The 16,099-nt window shown below is 44.9% G+C and overlaps 2 protein-coding genes across 4 annotated transcripts; one reads left to right on the forward strand and one right to left on the reverse strand.

Moving 5' to 3' along the window:
- Positions 1 to 3,567: 3,567 nt before the first annotated feature.
- On the reverse strand, positions 3,568 to 4,965 carry wu:fb55g09 (coiled-coil domain-containing glutamate-rich protein 1). Its single transcript, XM_047025202.1, has one exon. The coding sequence runs from the start codon at positions 4,520 to 4,522 to the stop codon at positions 3,866 to 3,868; it is 657 nt and encodes a 218-aa protein (XP_046881158.1). The 5' UTR covers positions 4,523 to 4,965; the 3' UTR covers positions 3,568 to 3,865.
- A 302-nt stretch (positions 4,966 to 5,267) lies between these two features.
- On the forward strand, positions 5,268 to 15,679 carry nisch (nischarin). Of its 3 annotated transcripts, none has more exons than XM_047025414.1 (21): positions 5,280 to 5,880; positions 6,467 to 6,550; positions 6,719 to 6,901; positions 7,183 to 7,231; positions 7,396 to 7,559; positions 7,639 to 7,734; positions 7,838 to 7,933; positions 8,132 to 8,284; positions 8,425 to 8,493; positions 8,643 to 8,828; positions 8,937 to 9,065; positions 9,430 to 9,543; positions 10,120 to 10,231; positions 10,709 to 10,824; positions 10,926 to 10,987; positions 11,168 to 12,520; positions 12,659 to 12,845; positions 13,055 to 13,205; positions 13,500 to 13,628; positions 13,848 to 14,009; positions 14,116 to 15,679. In XM_047025414.1, exons 1-21 carry the CDS (start codon positions 5,806 to 5,808, stop codon positions 14,766 to 14,768), a joined length of 4,323 nt encoding a protein of 1,440 aa, XP_046881370.1. In that variant the 5' UTR covers positions 5,280 to 5,805; the 3' UTR covers positions 14,769 to 15,679. The 3 variants fall into 3 exon arrangements, with proteins under 3 accessions (XP_046881372.1, XP_046881370.1, XP_046881371.1); XM_047025415.1 differs by having other exon boundaries at positions 5,281 to 5,880; positions 13,503 to 13,628; XM_047025416.1 differs by lacking the exons at positions 10,926 to 10,987; positions 11,168 to 12,520; positions 12,659 to 12,845; ... (2 more) ...; positions 13,848 to 14,009; positions 14,116 to 15,679 and having other exon boundaries at positions 5,268 to 5,880; positions 10,120 to 10,239; positions 10,709 to 10,797.
- Positions 15,680 to 16,099: the final 420 nt, after the last annotated feature.

The raw sequence follows: 16,099 nt of genomic DNA on the forward strand, positions 1-16,099 counted from the left end.
GGGAAGCAAACACTTCATTCTATTTTCAGATTGCAGCAGATTAATAGGAAACAAGATAAGGGAGCCAACATAGAGCACTGATATGCAAGGGCTGTAGTAAAGGCAGTTTACTAGCAAAATGTGTTTACAACAAAAGCTTTTGAAATGTGTTTCAAATTCAGTCAGAGAAACTGCAACATAATGTGTATCAATGGACATGATCAACTACTTATTTTGCCCTATAAAATAGTTTTTAAGCATATCGACAAATGGACGGGTTAATTCATCCACTCAAAAGGCTATAGCTTGGGTGCATGCTGTTCCAGGTCTGTAGCCTTTCCCTTTCATGGCTCGCACAAACAGGACGCTGTGGTTTCCTATTTCACCTCCTCCTCGCTGACATCACTGCCGCCTGTTGGCCTGTCAGATACTGCAAAGGGAGGAGGAGGAGCAGCTCACAGCCATGACATAACACACAAACAAAAGACTCAACTGCCATTTTGCATTATGGACCTTAGAGAGGTCTCCCAGGGACTGTGACATGAAGCTTGCTTTTTTTTGTGACAACTGTGTCACAACTGTTGAAACAGTATCCCCATCAAGTGCTGTGCATCTGTCATGCGTACATAGGACCCTAACAAAGTGTTTTGTTGTGGTATGGTGCGGGTGTTTGTTAAGTAAACCATTTGCCATTGTGTGGACCTTACTGAGAAAGGAGAAATGTGTCTCAAAATGTGTCTCTGTAGTGATTCGGTACGTGATTATGTCCCTTTAAGTGGATCACTATTCTTTCCAATTGCCAAAATTAGAGAGGAGAGACAAAATGGTGCATACTGTGTCTGCAAATCAAACAAGTCACAGGAATGCACAGTGAAGTGGGAGGGTTCTGAGGACCGAGAGAGATCTACACTTATCTGAAAGATTCTCCAGGAACTTGTGAAATATTTCCCCATCTTGCCAGAAATAAACTATTCTTCTATTCGGCTATTCTTAACCTGTCGTGCAATCTTAAACAATTGCACGAGTCTGGCACAACTAGAAAACACACATAGTTTTAGTTCAGTTCAGTATAACTTTGTAATCCTTCTTAAGGGGCCCTTTTAATTTCATTCGACTGTACAGATTAGGAGACGTTTCTTTAAAGGGCTATATACTGTTGATAGTACCTGTTGCCAAGGGCAAGCCCCAGCAGAGGAACATGTGACATCAGAGGGTTGGCCTAAAACAGTCAGAATAACAACCCTCCTACTCTCTTCCTCCTCCCCCTCCCCCCCTTCTCCCTGACATACAGACACAGTAATGTCTGCTATGTGCTGTGTTTGGGAACCCATACTCAAATACACACTTAGGGACAAAGTCAGATATGGATGAATTGAGAATCCTTAAGACAAGACTTTTGGTATCAGTGTTGAAATAGGATTGAAGTATGACGAAGTAGGAAGGCTTCTAATAATTCAAAAGGATATTAGTTTATCATCACGGCATAGCTATGAATGTACACGACTTAATACAGCTCCACAGTTCTGCTTCTGATAGTGTTTTATCCATCCACCGAGATGTCGACATCTTCAGAACGCTGTACTTTTCCACTCTTGCTGACTTGCAGCTCTTCCTGGTTAACACACACCTCTCACTCCCACCACTATAAATCCCTGGCTCGACCCGTATCCATTTCTGCAGTACTGCAAGTGCCCCGTTTGAATTTGAATTGGGTCAGGGGCAAATCACAAATGATTCTCACACTGAAATTTGACATATGGATACAATACTTACAATACATTTTCTGTCTTAGTTTATGCCTTCTCACCAAGTTGAGGAGGTGCCTGAGTGTGTGAGTGCATCTTTTATGCACTCAATACATGACTGTGTGGTTGTGGAAGGCCTAGATAGCAGAGAGACGTCATGGGTTTTAATGAAGCCTCCACTTTACATTAGTATCATTGTATAGAAGCTTGGCTTCCATACAATGATATTAATGTAGGCTTGCAGCTTTTTTGGTATAGAGGGGGAGTGGATTTTGTCTCGGTTCGAAACAAATCAGTTCCATTATTAACCTGAATAGCAACATGCTGCCCCATACAATAACTTAACATTACTACAAATGAAAGCATTCAACATTTCACCCTCACACGTTGTCAGTTGACTACAGACAGACCTGACACTCCATAGTCTGTCAAATGGGTTCCCTCCCGACAGCCTGGGAGAACTGTTCCTGCTCTGTTGGGTCACCTGACAGGCTCGCATTGCGTAAGTGAGGCTTAAGCAGAGCCTATAAAGGAAGATGGGCTCAAATGTATGCACCACAGTCATCACATGTTGTAGAATCATTCATTTAAGTAAACAATGTCATTTTTGGGTTTGAAACATACCGTCCACATATGTCAGTGATTCAGCATAGGACTACCTCTCTTTTGTTTCAAAAGGAACTTTGATTCCTGAATTTAATGACAAATTAGTATTCTCTTCTTATAGTTTGGCAAGTTCACGGTTGTTGTAATGCCATAAACCAAGTTTTGGATGACCAGACAAAAACATTAGAACAGTGCTTTTATAAGTTGTGCCTATAAACTACAGCCAGGTAACTTTATTCAATTATCCACAAAAGGTAGGCTACTTTTGTATGGCATAATGTCCAGAACAAGCATTAGGATTCAAGAAGAGGTAAACCTTCACTGTTCTCAGTGGTCGTGGTATCTGTAGTGCAGACAAAATGGTAGTATTATTAGGACTACATCCTTAACGTAGTTCCTCATTTTTATGACACAAGAGGATCAGCGCTCTAGTGCGGTCTACTAAATAGATAGAAGGCAATATAAATACAGCATTTCTTACGTTATGTTGTTGGGCAGTTTATTATGATGGCTAAAAAGTCAGAAGCTCAAAGTCGATATTGCCTCTAATGTGTGGAACAAAAACATCCCAGACCTAAAACGCAGGAGAAACCCCCTCCTCCCCCTTCCTCCACTCCTCTTTTAATACAGGCCGGGACAATGATCCTTTCAGCTGGGTGTTTACAGAAACCGAGGAAGAGAGACAGCAGCCTTGTGTAAAATAGGGCAACACTTGTATACTTAAACTGCGCCATATTGTGGATACCAGCATTCATTTATCCAGACAAAACATGTCTCTCCTAGCCTACTAGATGTGAGCATGCCTAATTATCCCACAACAGACAGATGCGCTTTCTGCGCACACTATGAGGTTCATTTACGTGCCATTTAAGCGTGCAGTAGGTGATAAAGGAATGTTTTATGAGTTATGCAAATAAAGATTAAACATTTTTGTTTATCCATTCCTTTCGCCTGCATGCAAAAAATCAGGACACCTAAAATCAAGTAAAGGTGTTTGTTGATCACATTGAATAGTTTCAATGTCTGCTACAATTATTATTCTCTTTCTGTTCATTGTTTTTAATCACATACCGTGTGTCAAGATTGGCTAAACTGAAACATGATATGGTGGCATACTAACCCAGTCTAGTGACAGATTTAAATTATGACTATTACGTAATTCCCCGGACGTTAATATTGTCTCCTAGAAAAGTGTAAACAATGTAATGTATTGCAGATACAATCATATAGTCAGAAACACGTTTATAATGAATCGGTCATTTATTTTTCGTCGTACAGTAAAGGCAATGACAGAATTAAGCAATAGGGATGATCTCCTTCAATGTGATTGGCGGATAGGTTTCACTCCTACTACCACAGCCCTCCAATGTAGCATGACATTACCAACAGCTCTTTAGATATCCATAGCAGTAATAGAAAATATGGACATGAATACTTCAAATGTGTCTAATTTGACGATAGTACCTTTGTTCCATACATGTTTTTTTAATACGTAGCGTACATTGTAAACACTGTCAAATTGACAATCATGGTCACTAGGCTACGTGTTCGGTCCCACGAAATGTGTCACAAAAGTCAATGAAGTCTTTTTGCATGAAATCTTCGCTTTGTATTACATCGTCCTCAGATGGAAAGTACTGCATACTCTCCTCTTGGTAAAGCTCTCCAAAAGTGAAGAATGGAAATTGTTGGTGCTTTGCCATTTGCCGAGGGAAGAACCGGATTGGATCTTGTGGAAAGAGATCTGGACTGTCGAGCAGTGCGCCCCTAGCGTTCTCCAGCACGCCAAGATATGAATCCATGTCAGTAAAATCCATTTCACAGTCCGACCCACTATCAGTGCCAATGGAGTCTGAACGCATATGCATCATCTGGTATTTTTCGTGCATTAAAAATTGGTTAGTGTTTCTTGGGGCCCTCATACCTGGTGCTCTTCTGCCTTTGATGTTGACAGGACGCAGTGACATCACCAAGCCTGATGGACGGGGTCGTTTTTTTCTTTGGAACTGAGGATGGTGTCCGCTGACCCGTCCTCTTTTGCCCCAATACCCTTGTCTCCTTCCGCACTTGTACCAACGGTTACTGTCCCTCTTTAAGTCATCCTTCAGGTGGTCTTTGAGGACGGCAGGTCCATTATTATAGACCGGCCATTGGCACAAGCCCTTGCCACACATATCTTCTTCGAAAAGCATTGGCTTGCAGCTACTTGCTTTCTTTGAAGCTCTTCACATTATCTTCTCTGCTGCAGACAGTAGCGAGGGAACAAATAATGCTTTCTTGGGGTTTGTATATCGTGGTTTACCACACGAATGCCCCTAAAATCCTACCTTTTTACTATCCTCTCTGACTTTTTCTTTACCACGGGCTTTAGATAGTACATAGCCTGGTGGTGTGCCTCTCTCAGCAGCTTGCCTGCTCACGACTGTAGCGACAGTGTCAGCACTGACAGTCACACCCTTTTCTCCTAGTTGTTTTACTTAAACTATTAAAACTGGATGAGTTCAGCAGAGCCAAATCGTTTTAAATAAGCGGGTGGGTTTCCTGCTGTAAAGATTTGATGGTTTACTGTCTGTCTATATAGCCTACCTATTATAATGTCTTGTGTCTCACAAGTGTGACAGTTAAACGGATCATGTCTCTATGCAGTGCACTTGCTTTATATACACTCGGACCGTTCGACTTCCAAGGACACTTAGGGGTGTTTCATTTTGCAGGCTCGCTGTGGAGCTTTAGATATATTTGAGACTAATTCTTGTAAATTACACATAGTTGAAACATTTGTTAAACACCATCATTTTACTGATAAATTAATGAAAATGGTCAGTACAATCTTTCTGTAATAAGATTAAGTGATCCAATCAAGAATGGACCATTCCATCCTTTCTTAGTCCAACGAGGCTAATACTGTGTTGGACTCAACTTAGCAGTTCACTGTGTGAAGTTAATATTTAAGCAATTGGAAGACATCGATATTCGTCGTTGGTTGTTGATGCAAATAGATAGGCTACATTTTCATTATCACAGTCCCATAACAACGTTGTACGTTTTATGTATGTATTGCCATCTCGTGTGTTTTACGTGAATCTACATCATCCTCCTTATAGCTACGTGCACATCACGGCCATCTGTCACTCTTTAACACCAACACGTTTCCTTTTACTTTTGATTTATTCTTTCTTTAATAATTACGTTGATTGATTAGCTACGTGATGCCGTTTTACTGATGGTCATAGAACGACATCATGTTGTTTTTGAATAAAGGTTTGATGATTCAATCACTGTCACCGAAACTGTCACAGTTGCAGCAGACTTGCACTTGGCTAGCATCAGCAAGCCGTCACAACAACGAAGATGGAGAAAAAAGGAGTCAGCTAGCTGCTGGCTATCACATTCATAAGGCATCTTTAGATAGCTTGAATCTTAATTTAGGATATTTTATACAGCTAGCGTGTCTGCTAGCTTGTGCAGTATCAACATGGAATCTGTCACCTTCGAGGATGTTGAGAGAAAAGTCTTCATCGTTGGATCGGAACTTGTAGAAAATTATACCGTACGTTTCCTAGCTAGATTTCATGCTAGCTATTAGCTGGTTGCTATCTAGCTAGCGTCACCACAAAAGAAACATATTTTTGTTTTGACTGGAATTTTTTGCCATACAAACAGTCAGTGCTAACGTAAACATCTAACGTTGAGTCGTGTAGATAACTTGAACTCATCACTCCAAATGTATTGCTTGTTGTAGGCTAGTGTTTGGTAGACTAGCAATGCAATGGATTGGTAGGGGCACTAGCGTACTCAACTAGTGAAGCTTGTCTCAGCAGTATATTGTGACTGCCACACACTTGATGTACAGTAAGCAAGGATAATGTTCCCCAAAAAATATTTACAAGATGCAGTCCAAATAATGTTTTTATTTCTTCTTTTATGGCCACGCTACTGTGCAGTACACTATTTTAGCTAACGTTAGCCAGCTACTGTGTTGCTAGCTAGCCAACGAATGAGATTGACTTGCAAAAGCACAGCCATCGTTTGACTAACGTTACGTAATCCACATTTTAAAAAAACTGCAATCCATATTTCAAAAAAGCTACTCTGCATTGTACAAAATTAGTTTGCGTTGTTTTATGCTATTGCAGGTGTACATCATTGAAGTAATTGATAGAGACCACAAATGGACCGTAAAGCATCGCTACAGTGACTTCCATGATTTGCACGAGAAAGTAAGTGACAAAAGAGCTAACGACTTTAGCAACGTTCGATCTCACTCCAGCGATGCACTTTATCTGAGCTTATACAGTGGTCAAGTTGTACAGTAATCCATATCTAGGAATGTTGGTATAATTCTGCACATCTATCATGTCATGCGTTTGTTTGTGTTTCTACTCAAGCTGACAGCTGAGAAGAAGGTTGATAAACACCTATTACCACCCAAAAAGATGATTGGTAAAAATTCAAAGAGCCTGGTGGAGAAGAGGCAGAAGGAACTTGAAGTCTACCTACAAACAGTGCTCCTTAGATTTCCTATAGCTGCCCCTAAGGTCCTGTCCTGTTTTTTGCATTTCCACCAATATGTAAGTATTCAGGTGTAACACGTAAATGTCTCTCTCTCTTTAACCCAACAGATTTATTGTTTGCTTACCTTACCCTTTGGTCTCCTCAATTGTCCAGCAATTACTTGTTTTCCATACACTGAGCAGTTAATTGTACTAGTTAACCATTAGCCCAAAGCTTGTCTTGTGACAACGGATGTCAAGTAAATTACTTATGGCACAGTCACAGAGACAATCTTGGTAAAAGTCGAATAGAATTAGAATATCAATGCATTTCATAAACTTTTTTTTTTGTTACTCAGGAAATAAATGGAATCACAGCTGCCCTGGCAGAAGACTTATTCCACAAAGGTTTGTGTCTTTTATAACGTTATTTTAAACCAAAGTCTGAATCACTAAACCATAAGTTAATTTATTATTTAAAAACAATTATGGGGATAGTCAAAAATAACAATGTGAAGCGCTCTTGGGATGGACATGCTTGTGAGGGGCTGAATGTGGATGTTGTTCCTCAGGAGAGCATCTGCTTGTGGCTGGGGAGGTGTTCACCCTGCAGCCCCTACAGCTCTATGCCATCACACAACAGCTGAGGCTGGCCAAGCCAACCTGCTCCAATGGAGATGCCAAGGCAGACCTGGGGCATATACTGGACTTCACTTGCCGGCTTAAATATCTGAAGGTAAAGTCTCTTTCCTTTTGCTGCAATCCTGTAGAAGGGATAGATGAGTGCGAGTTTGACCTCTACTCTTTATCTTCAGATTACAGGAACGAGAGGGGAAGTGGGGTCCAGTAATATCCAAGAACACTCCTTGACCTTTGACCTCTCCATCTTCAAAGCACTTGTACAGATTGAGGTAGGAAGACACGCATATGAAAAACACGTCTTGAAGGTAATACTCATAAATCGTAGTTATACATATCCAGTTTCTTTCTTGAATTGTGAATTTATCTTTAAAGATAAGTGAATGCAGTTCAAAGCAGATCAATGGACTGCCTTCCTTGAAGTCCAGCTTGGCCACCATGAGCATCCACCATTCAGCGGAAACAATGATGGTACAACATCAACTGCCTTTGTTTGTCCTAGACCTAGAGAAACTGTGGTTCTGCACGATGCTCGGTTGTCTGTGATATACAGATGACATACACATCATTTTTTCCCCACACATATCAAGACAGTGTCACCCTGGTTTCCTGTTCATATGCATTTGCTACACTTCTCAATGCCTCTATCTGTGTTGTGTGTCTGACCAGGACATCCTGGTCCCAGAGGCATTTGAGTTCCCTCAGTGGGAAGCAGATGAGTTGGAGACGGACTGTCCAGTAACTGCCGTCATCCCAGCATGGAAGACCCTCACCACTCTGGACATGAGCCACAATCACATCAGTCGCATCGATGATTCAGTGGTGAGAAACACACTGGTGCCGCCATTACATATTTTATGGTATTTCTGGTGACCTTTTCAGAGGCTGTTTGTAGATAAAGGAGAGTGGAATGTACCCTTTGTAGAGTAATTTATTTTAATTGAATCAATTTTTCCCCTTAGAAATTGATACCAAAAGTTGAATTCTTGGACCTCAGTTACAACAGTCTCTCTCTTGTGGAGAACCTTCAAGTACGTATTATATTGTCATGGTTTAAATGTATAACTCTCCATGATTCAAAATTCATCCCTACGGCATCAATGTATCAAACACTAAAACGGCATTCAAATGGTAAGGAATCATTTAATATATTTTTAATGTTGTGAATGTTTTTTCCCAGCACCTGTACAACCTCATTCACCTGGACTTATCTTACAATAAGCTAACCGTTCTGGAGGGGGTGCATACAAAGCTTGGGAACATTAAGACCTTGAACCTGGCAGGAAACCAACTAGACAGTCTTGTGGGACTCAGTAAACTCTACTCCCTTGTCAACTTGGATCTGAGTGGCAACAAATTGGGACAGGTAAAAAAAAAAAAAAATCAAGACATGCATAAAAAATCTCCCTTTCTACCAAGCAAGTAAAACAACAAAAATAAACATACACAAGAAATGACATTGTTTATTTCTCAGCTGGAAGAGATCAGGAACATTGGAGCCCTCCCATGTTTGGAGAAGCTCAGCCTGACCAACAATCCCATGTGCATCATCCCAGACTACAGGACGAAGGTTCTGGCCCAGTTCTGGGACCGTGCTTCAGAGGTACAGTAGAATCGCCTGGGCTTGGTCCTGTATCTCTGGTCCTTCCAGAAACATAGCCACTCCTTAGTTGTTCTACATTTACATTTAGTCATTTAGCAGACGCTCGTATCCAGAGCGACTTACAGTAAGTACAGGGACATTCTCCCCCGAGGCAAGGCCGGGAATCGAACCAACAACCTTCTGATTACTAGCCCGACTCCCTAACCACTCAGCCATCTGACCCCACAACACTGAACGAAGACTCACCTGTTGCATCAGGTTCCCAGCCACCACTCTGAGATAACATTGAAGCAACTGTGTTCAAATTAAAATGATGAGCCTCAGTCAGTGCTAAGTGATAATGTAGTTCCCCTTGCACACGTAGGTATGCTTGGACTGCACTGCACCGACAGAGAAAGAGCTGGACACCGTCGAAGTGTTGAAAGCCATTCAGAAAGCCAAGGAGGCCAAGGACAGAATGGCAAACACTGAAAAAAAGGTAGACGTGCACTCTTTCAAAACAAGTCCAAAAGGAACTTTCTGTTGTTTACATCTTATCAGTAAAAGATTCAGTTAAAATCCAAGCACAGCTACTTATTATCTTGATCGTAATGACTCTACAAACAAGGTTCTGGGTCCTCACGCTAAAAAATCCTTAAAAAAAGACTGGTGTTGGCTGAAAAAGGTTGTCATTTTTTACTCATTTGTACATAGTGAACAATGTTCTTTTTTTTTATGTGGTTAATGCTCTTCCTCAACGTCGGGTTACTAGTCCCTCTCGTAGCCATTTGCAGAATTGTCTTGATAGACAGTATAGATCGCAGTTGACTTGGAATCACATACTAATATGACCTCTATTTGCCTTTCTTGCCTAGCTGCAGTTTTATATTTCATCAGTTAGTAAAATATGTAGACGTAGAAATATGTAACATAAATGGATAACATGGATATCTAAGCCAAGAGTAAGTACCTCAGCTCTGTGAAGCTGCTTGTGCTCTAGCTGCTTTGTTGGGGGTAAAAGGGGTCTTTTTAAACATGGTGCTTTAAAGCTGCGCTTGGTGATCTCTGTTGTCAGACCGGTGAGGAGGCCAGGCCGTCTGGCAGCGGAGCCCTCCAGCCCTCCTCCTCCTCTCACTCTGCAGCTCCCTGCTCTCCCTCCCTCGCCCAGCCAGCCAGCTCCAGCCAAGGTAATAATGTATGTATCAGGCTGCTGGGAGGGGCGGGGCCTGTGGGGAGGGGCGGGGCCTGCTGGAACTACCTCTGCTGCTTCTGCTGCTGCATGCACCCCCGCTCGCTCGCTTACACACTCGCTCACTGACACATATGCACTCTTACACACTCGCTCCCACGCTCACTTGACTCACCTACATGGTTCTGTCTGCCTCCTTAACTCAACTTGCAAGCCCTCTTCTTTGAGTTGGCATGGGTGAATTCCTCTCAGTGGCATATATCCATAACAAATGGATTTAAGGGGATCTTGGATTGACTTTCTCACGGAATGAACTACTGTTACCACTAAACAAAATAAACACCTTCCACTAATGCACTGCCATGAGTTGATATTATAATGCACCTTCTTCTCTCATTACACAAAACCAGTACATTGTGAAGTGGTTTATCATCAATCCCTTTTCAGACCCACATTTTATCTCTCTTGGTTTTAGCAATGAAATGTAAAGAAGAAGCCTTTGTTACCCAAAATATATTGACTCCTGTGGATCATGCACTTACCCAGCGATGCTATAATGTAACCAATTTGTCTTGTGAGGACAAACTGCAGGTAATCCACTAACTACATTTAGCGAATAATTACAAATGACAAGGTGGTTACTGATTGTTTCTGTTCTGTACATACATCAACATTTCTACCCCTTTTTTTAGCTTATGAGCCAGCAGTCATGTGAAATTTCCAGCAACCAGCAGAATAGGTTTGGGAGCAGCAGGTTCGTAATCATAATTTTAAAAAGTGATTCAAACTTTCTACAATTTCACATTTGTGGCAATAAATCAAAATGGAGACCTGTGGTGTTCAGTGATTGCCTGCAGGGACTGCTAAGTCCCCCGTATCTTGTGACCCAACTTCTCAGTAGTCTCTTGACATGGTTGTGGTTTGCCTCCTTCAGCTGCTGCTGTTGTGCCGAGGACAGAAACCTGGCGGAAACCTGCGACATCACACCAGTCCTCCCCCTCCACTTGCAGTCCTACACCACCTCCAACCAGGACTACATGACCCAGCTCTGCTGCCGCATCGCCACAGCGCTGTGGGAGCAGAAGAAGGAGAGGAGGGGGTCCAAGCAGAGGGGGGAGGCTCTCCCCGGTGGGGAGGGGACAGAGCTAGGCAGCCCCAGCCCCAGCTCTGGGGACGGCTACTTTGAGATGGGGCTGGGGGAAGTGGAGGAAGGTTCCGGCTGTTTCGGGTCCTCTCTTGGCGCGCCCCCCGAGGACGAACCCCAAGATGGCGCCGCCGAGGTGGTCCGCATCACCCGGGGGACGTGGTGCCACTGTGTCCGAGTCGGCGAAGTTGTAGAGCAGTGTTCGGCCTGTGTGGTTCTGACAGACAGGCTGCTGGTGGTGCTACAGGCCCCTGCGAAGGATCCCCCTCAGGACCTGAAGCTCTTCACCGATAGTCTGGTGGCTGACTGTTTAGTGCCGTACTCAGACATAGAGGCTGCCCAGTTTGACATACCAGACACCTGTCTCAGCCTGAGGGTGAAGATGAGAGACACGCAGTGGCACTTCTTCTCCGACGCCCAGAGTTTGAAAGAGATCCACGCGGACATTTGCACGCTGGCGCCGCCTCCCTCAGGGGTGCCCGACGGTCCCGCCCCCCCCTCGCGTTTCCTGCGTCAGCTGTTGAACTCCTGGGAGCTCGACGACAGCGACTCCATCCACGGCGGCTACGCGGCCCACCTGTTAGACCCGGAGACGATGGCCCCCGGGCCGCCGGGCGACCAGGGCCGCAGCAGTGAGAACCCCTTACAGGCAGACATCCTCTCCCACCTCGCACCAGCCCAGGTGGGGGGAGACCCCCGCAGTGTCCCCTGTGTGCTCTTCCTGACCCCGCGGCACCTGTGCTTGCTGAAGGTGGACTTTGCGGCCAGGAAGGGAGGTCTGGAGGGGCCGGAGGCCGTCCGGCGCTCCTCCGACAGCAAGCTGACCCGCGTGCCCCTGGCCTCGGTCCTGCTCTACCCCGGGCTGAACCCCCAGCAGGGCTGCGCCGTCGGGTGCTCCCACCGGGGGCACCGCTACCGGGACGGCCACGTGCTGGAGCTCCTGGTCGGCCCGCGGGGAGTCGCCGCCGTCTTCCCTCTGGCGCATGACAAGCTCCTGTTCCAGGCGCAGCTCGGCCAGCTGCGCTCCGCCCTGAGGGACGTCAAGACCGCGGCCTTCCTTCGGACCAATCACGGCCTGCGCTCCAGCGGCCGTCACGCTGCCTCCACCCCCACCAAGGCCAGTCAGAGGGTGTCCCTGAACAGGTACGTGTCGTCGCCCGTGGAAAACAATCCATGGAAAAGCGTTTGAATTGGTCCCAACTTGAGAATAGCAGGAGAAGGACCGGCACCTCTTCACAAATGATTGAATCCTTTTTTAAATTGGGTGTCTGTGTCTCTCAGTGTCCCAGAGGGTGTCCAGAGGCCCCACCTGACCCTGTCCCTAGTCTACCCCAACGACCCTCTGATCCAGAAGCTGTCAGAGGAGAACCAGTGTCCCTCTCATCTAACATTGTCTCCAGCCCTGACTCTATTCTCTGGACTCCAGGGCCACGAGCTACTAGAGTTTTTCCACAACAACATCGGAGAGGTACACGTCCTTCGCGCTGACCACAGAAACAAACACATACCCACACACCCCCAATCTGAATCTGAATTGATCGGCCATCAAGTGTTTTTTGAAGGCCATGTACAGTACACGTACCCGACAAATTTGAATATCTAAAGCAGAGCTTCGATGTGGGAAGAGAGAGGGCTCCTGGGTTTCTTGTGATAACAGACCATGTGTCCCATGTGCAGGTCGAGAACGAGGAGCTGAAGCACATCTCGTGGTTGTCCGTGGTGTTCTACAAGTCCCCAGACGTCGAAGTGACTTCCTGTGTCATGCTGTCGACTAAAGCCCTCTACTTCCTCCTGGACGACTCGGCGGCTGCTCTCTCTGACCAACGATGTAAGAAACCCTTTGGTCAATTTGATTGGTCAACGCGCGGTCTCATTTATAAAGTGATGACACGGGGCCTCCCAGCATGCAGAGCAAAATGTCACGGCTCGTCGGTTGCCTTTACAAAAGCAGTTCAACAATGGCACACTGGCACTTGGGGGCCGAGCTAGTGTTATTGTCTGTGTGGAGCGTGCCACAAGGCTGGTACCACACCATCTGTTTATCTCTAAACTCCTCCGTTCCCTTATCGGGTGACATTGAAGTGTTGTACTGTTCCCACTGTGTGTTCTCTTTGCCTTCCAGCAGTGTGGGACTGGAGTCAATGTGACCAGAGACACCCAGACCTCCTCATGTCCTACTGCCTGGCCATGAAGCTCAGTGACCTGCAGAGTGTCAACGTGGGACTGTTTGACCAGTACTTCAGAGTTGTGGGTGAGAAGATCTACTGGGTCTGGTCACTTGCATTAATATGACTTAAGATCCCTGCTTTGAGAGTTTATTTAGATAGTTGGGCATTTAATTAGGAATAAGGACATAACCCTTGTCTTCCACAAGGCACGCATGCGTGTATCCAGTTTGTTTCATAGATGTCGAGCTCTCCTAGTGTGGACCTGTTCTCTGTGGTTGAACGGCTTGTTCTGGTGTCTTCAGGGTCTTCAGCAGACCACATCCTCTGCTGTCTGACTCGAGACAGCTACGGCACCCACCACTTCCTCCAGCAGCTGATGACGGTGCTGTCTCTACTAGAGAAAGCCCCTTCCCCTGAACCCTCCGAACAAGACTTCTACACTCAGTTTGGGAACAAAAGCACTGGTACTTCCAATAAATATATCAAGGGTGAAATTATGTTTTATTTGGAAGGAAGTCTTAGCCCTTCTCCTGTGGGTTTCAGTAAGTTGGTTTTTGTCGCCACCTGCAGGGAAGATGCAGAACTACGAGCTGGTCCACTCCAGCAGGGTGAAGTTTATTTACCCCAGCGAAGAGGAGATCGGGGACCTCACCTTCATCGTGGCTGAGAGGAAGAGTCCGGCTGGTGCCTTGTGCTCCTTCAATATCCTGCTCTACGTGCTGGTTTTCCAGGTCCAGACCACGGGCACCGGTCCAGGCTCCCCCCTCCCCCCAGGGTCACCTCCAAACCAGCAGCCTCTCCTCCGGCCCAAAACCCTCATCCTCACCAGCACAGATGTCTTTCTGCTGGACGAAGATTACATCAGCTACCCGCTGCCAGACTTTGCCAAGGAACCCCCGTCTAGGGACAAGTACCAGCTTACAGACGCCCGCAGGATCCGGGACCTCGACCGAGTTCTGATGGGTTACCAGACATACCCACAAGCGCTGACCCTGGTGTTTGACGACGTGCCCGGTCCTGACCTGCTCTGCCACCTGACCATGGACCACTTTGGAGGGGAGGAGCTGAGGGAGAGGGGAGGGGCTGTGTGCGGGGCGGAGAGTGAGGTGCAGTGGTGTATCTATGTCCCTGGGGCCGACAGCAGAGAGAGACTCATCTGTCTCCTGGCCCGCCAGTGGGAGGCGCTCTGTAGCAGGGAGCTCCCTGTCGAGCTGACTGGTTGACTGAATGGCTGGTTGATCAGGTGACTGGCCAGTTGCTGGCTGGTTTCATCAACTGGCCGGCTGGCTCTAAAGCACATTTACAAAGAGACAGGGTTGTAAAGAATGTGCCCCAAAGATTCTTCTCCTCACAGACACATGATTTGATATACATTGACATCTTTTTTAATGTTATTATAATGCATCCTGGGAATTTGTATGGAGTAGTCCACATGAGTTTGATATTTATTAGTTAGCTATGGCTTCTTCTTCCGCAGATTGTCTCCTTGGCTACCTATAGATAAATATACCGCTGCTGTGCACAATCTGCTTTGTTAATAAGCATGTTTTTCTGTCGAATGTGTTGTCACATTATGATGAGACAGTATAACTATCATGTAAATGATGTGAACTATTTTATTAATGTTTTGGATGAAAGAATTGTTGACTGTCTTGAACCAATTTTTGATGACGTTTGAATTTGAACAGTATTATTTGTCATCTGTATTTTGTACATCCTTGTACAATTTAGTTTCTGCACAGGTTTATTTTTTAAATTGGAAAAAAATGGGAAAGCAACCACTTCTCAGTCGTTTACGTAATGACAATGCCTCATCACAACATACTCACTCACCTACTTTATCACAGGAATTGAATATGCACTTTAAACTGGTAAGAAAGAAAAGGTTCTTGCTCAGCAGAAGTGAATTGTCCTTTGTGTGCTCCCTTGGTAGGCAGTCAGCAATATTTGATCCTGTTTCTCAGACAGATGAGGGGAACTGGCATGATTGCAAAACACCCTCATTGTCTGGTTTCTGTCAGGTCCTGAAGGGATTGACATCGTATTGTATCCTTGCACAGAATATTTTGCTGCTTCTGTTTTATATTAATATAAAAGTCCACAATTAAATGTGTTAAACTAATTTGTCGTATTGTGTGTATTTTCCAAAAAACTGGAATGTGTTTTTTTAAGGATGGTAAAAACAGGAAACACAGGAACACACGGAGCAGTTTGGAGCTGCATGTGTGGCACTGACTATGGGCTGAGTCTACACTTAAAGCCCAGAGGGATTGTTGACTGAGCACTTGATTGACGCGCTTGTTAAATGTAAAATAACATTCCAACCTTGCGTTCGTGTTCTTGGTTAAGCAAACTTTATTTTCTCACGATAAAATCCAATCCATAAACATGTCTATACATCCGAACGTGCATCTAAATAGCATGTAACAAACCTTTGGTTTACACAGATGAAGCGGTCAAAAAGCCATATGCGTTCTCCCTCCGTCAAGCAACACCTGACACCTGCATAAATGTTCACACCTTTACTCATCCACCCCCCCACCCCCTCCCCACT

The sequence above is a fragment of the Hypomesus transpacificus genome, chromosome 9 (genome assembly GCF_021917145.1).
Source record: "Hypomesus transpacificus isolate Combined female chromosome 9, fHypTra1, whole genome shotgun sequence".
Classification (NCBI taxonomy): Eukaryota; Metazoa; Chordata; class Actinopteri; order Osmeriformes; family Osmeridae; genus Hypomesus; species Hypomesus transpacificus.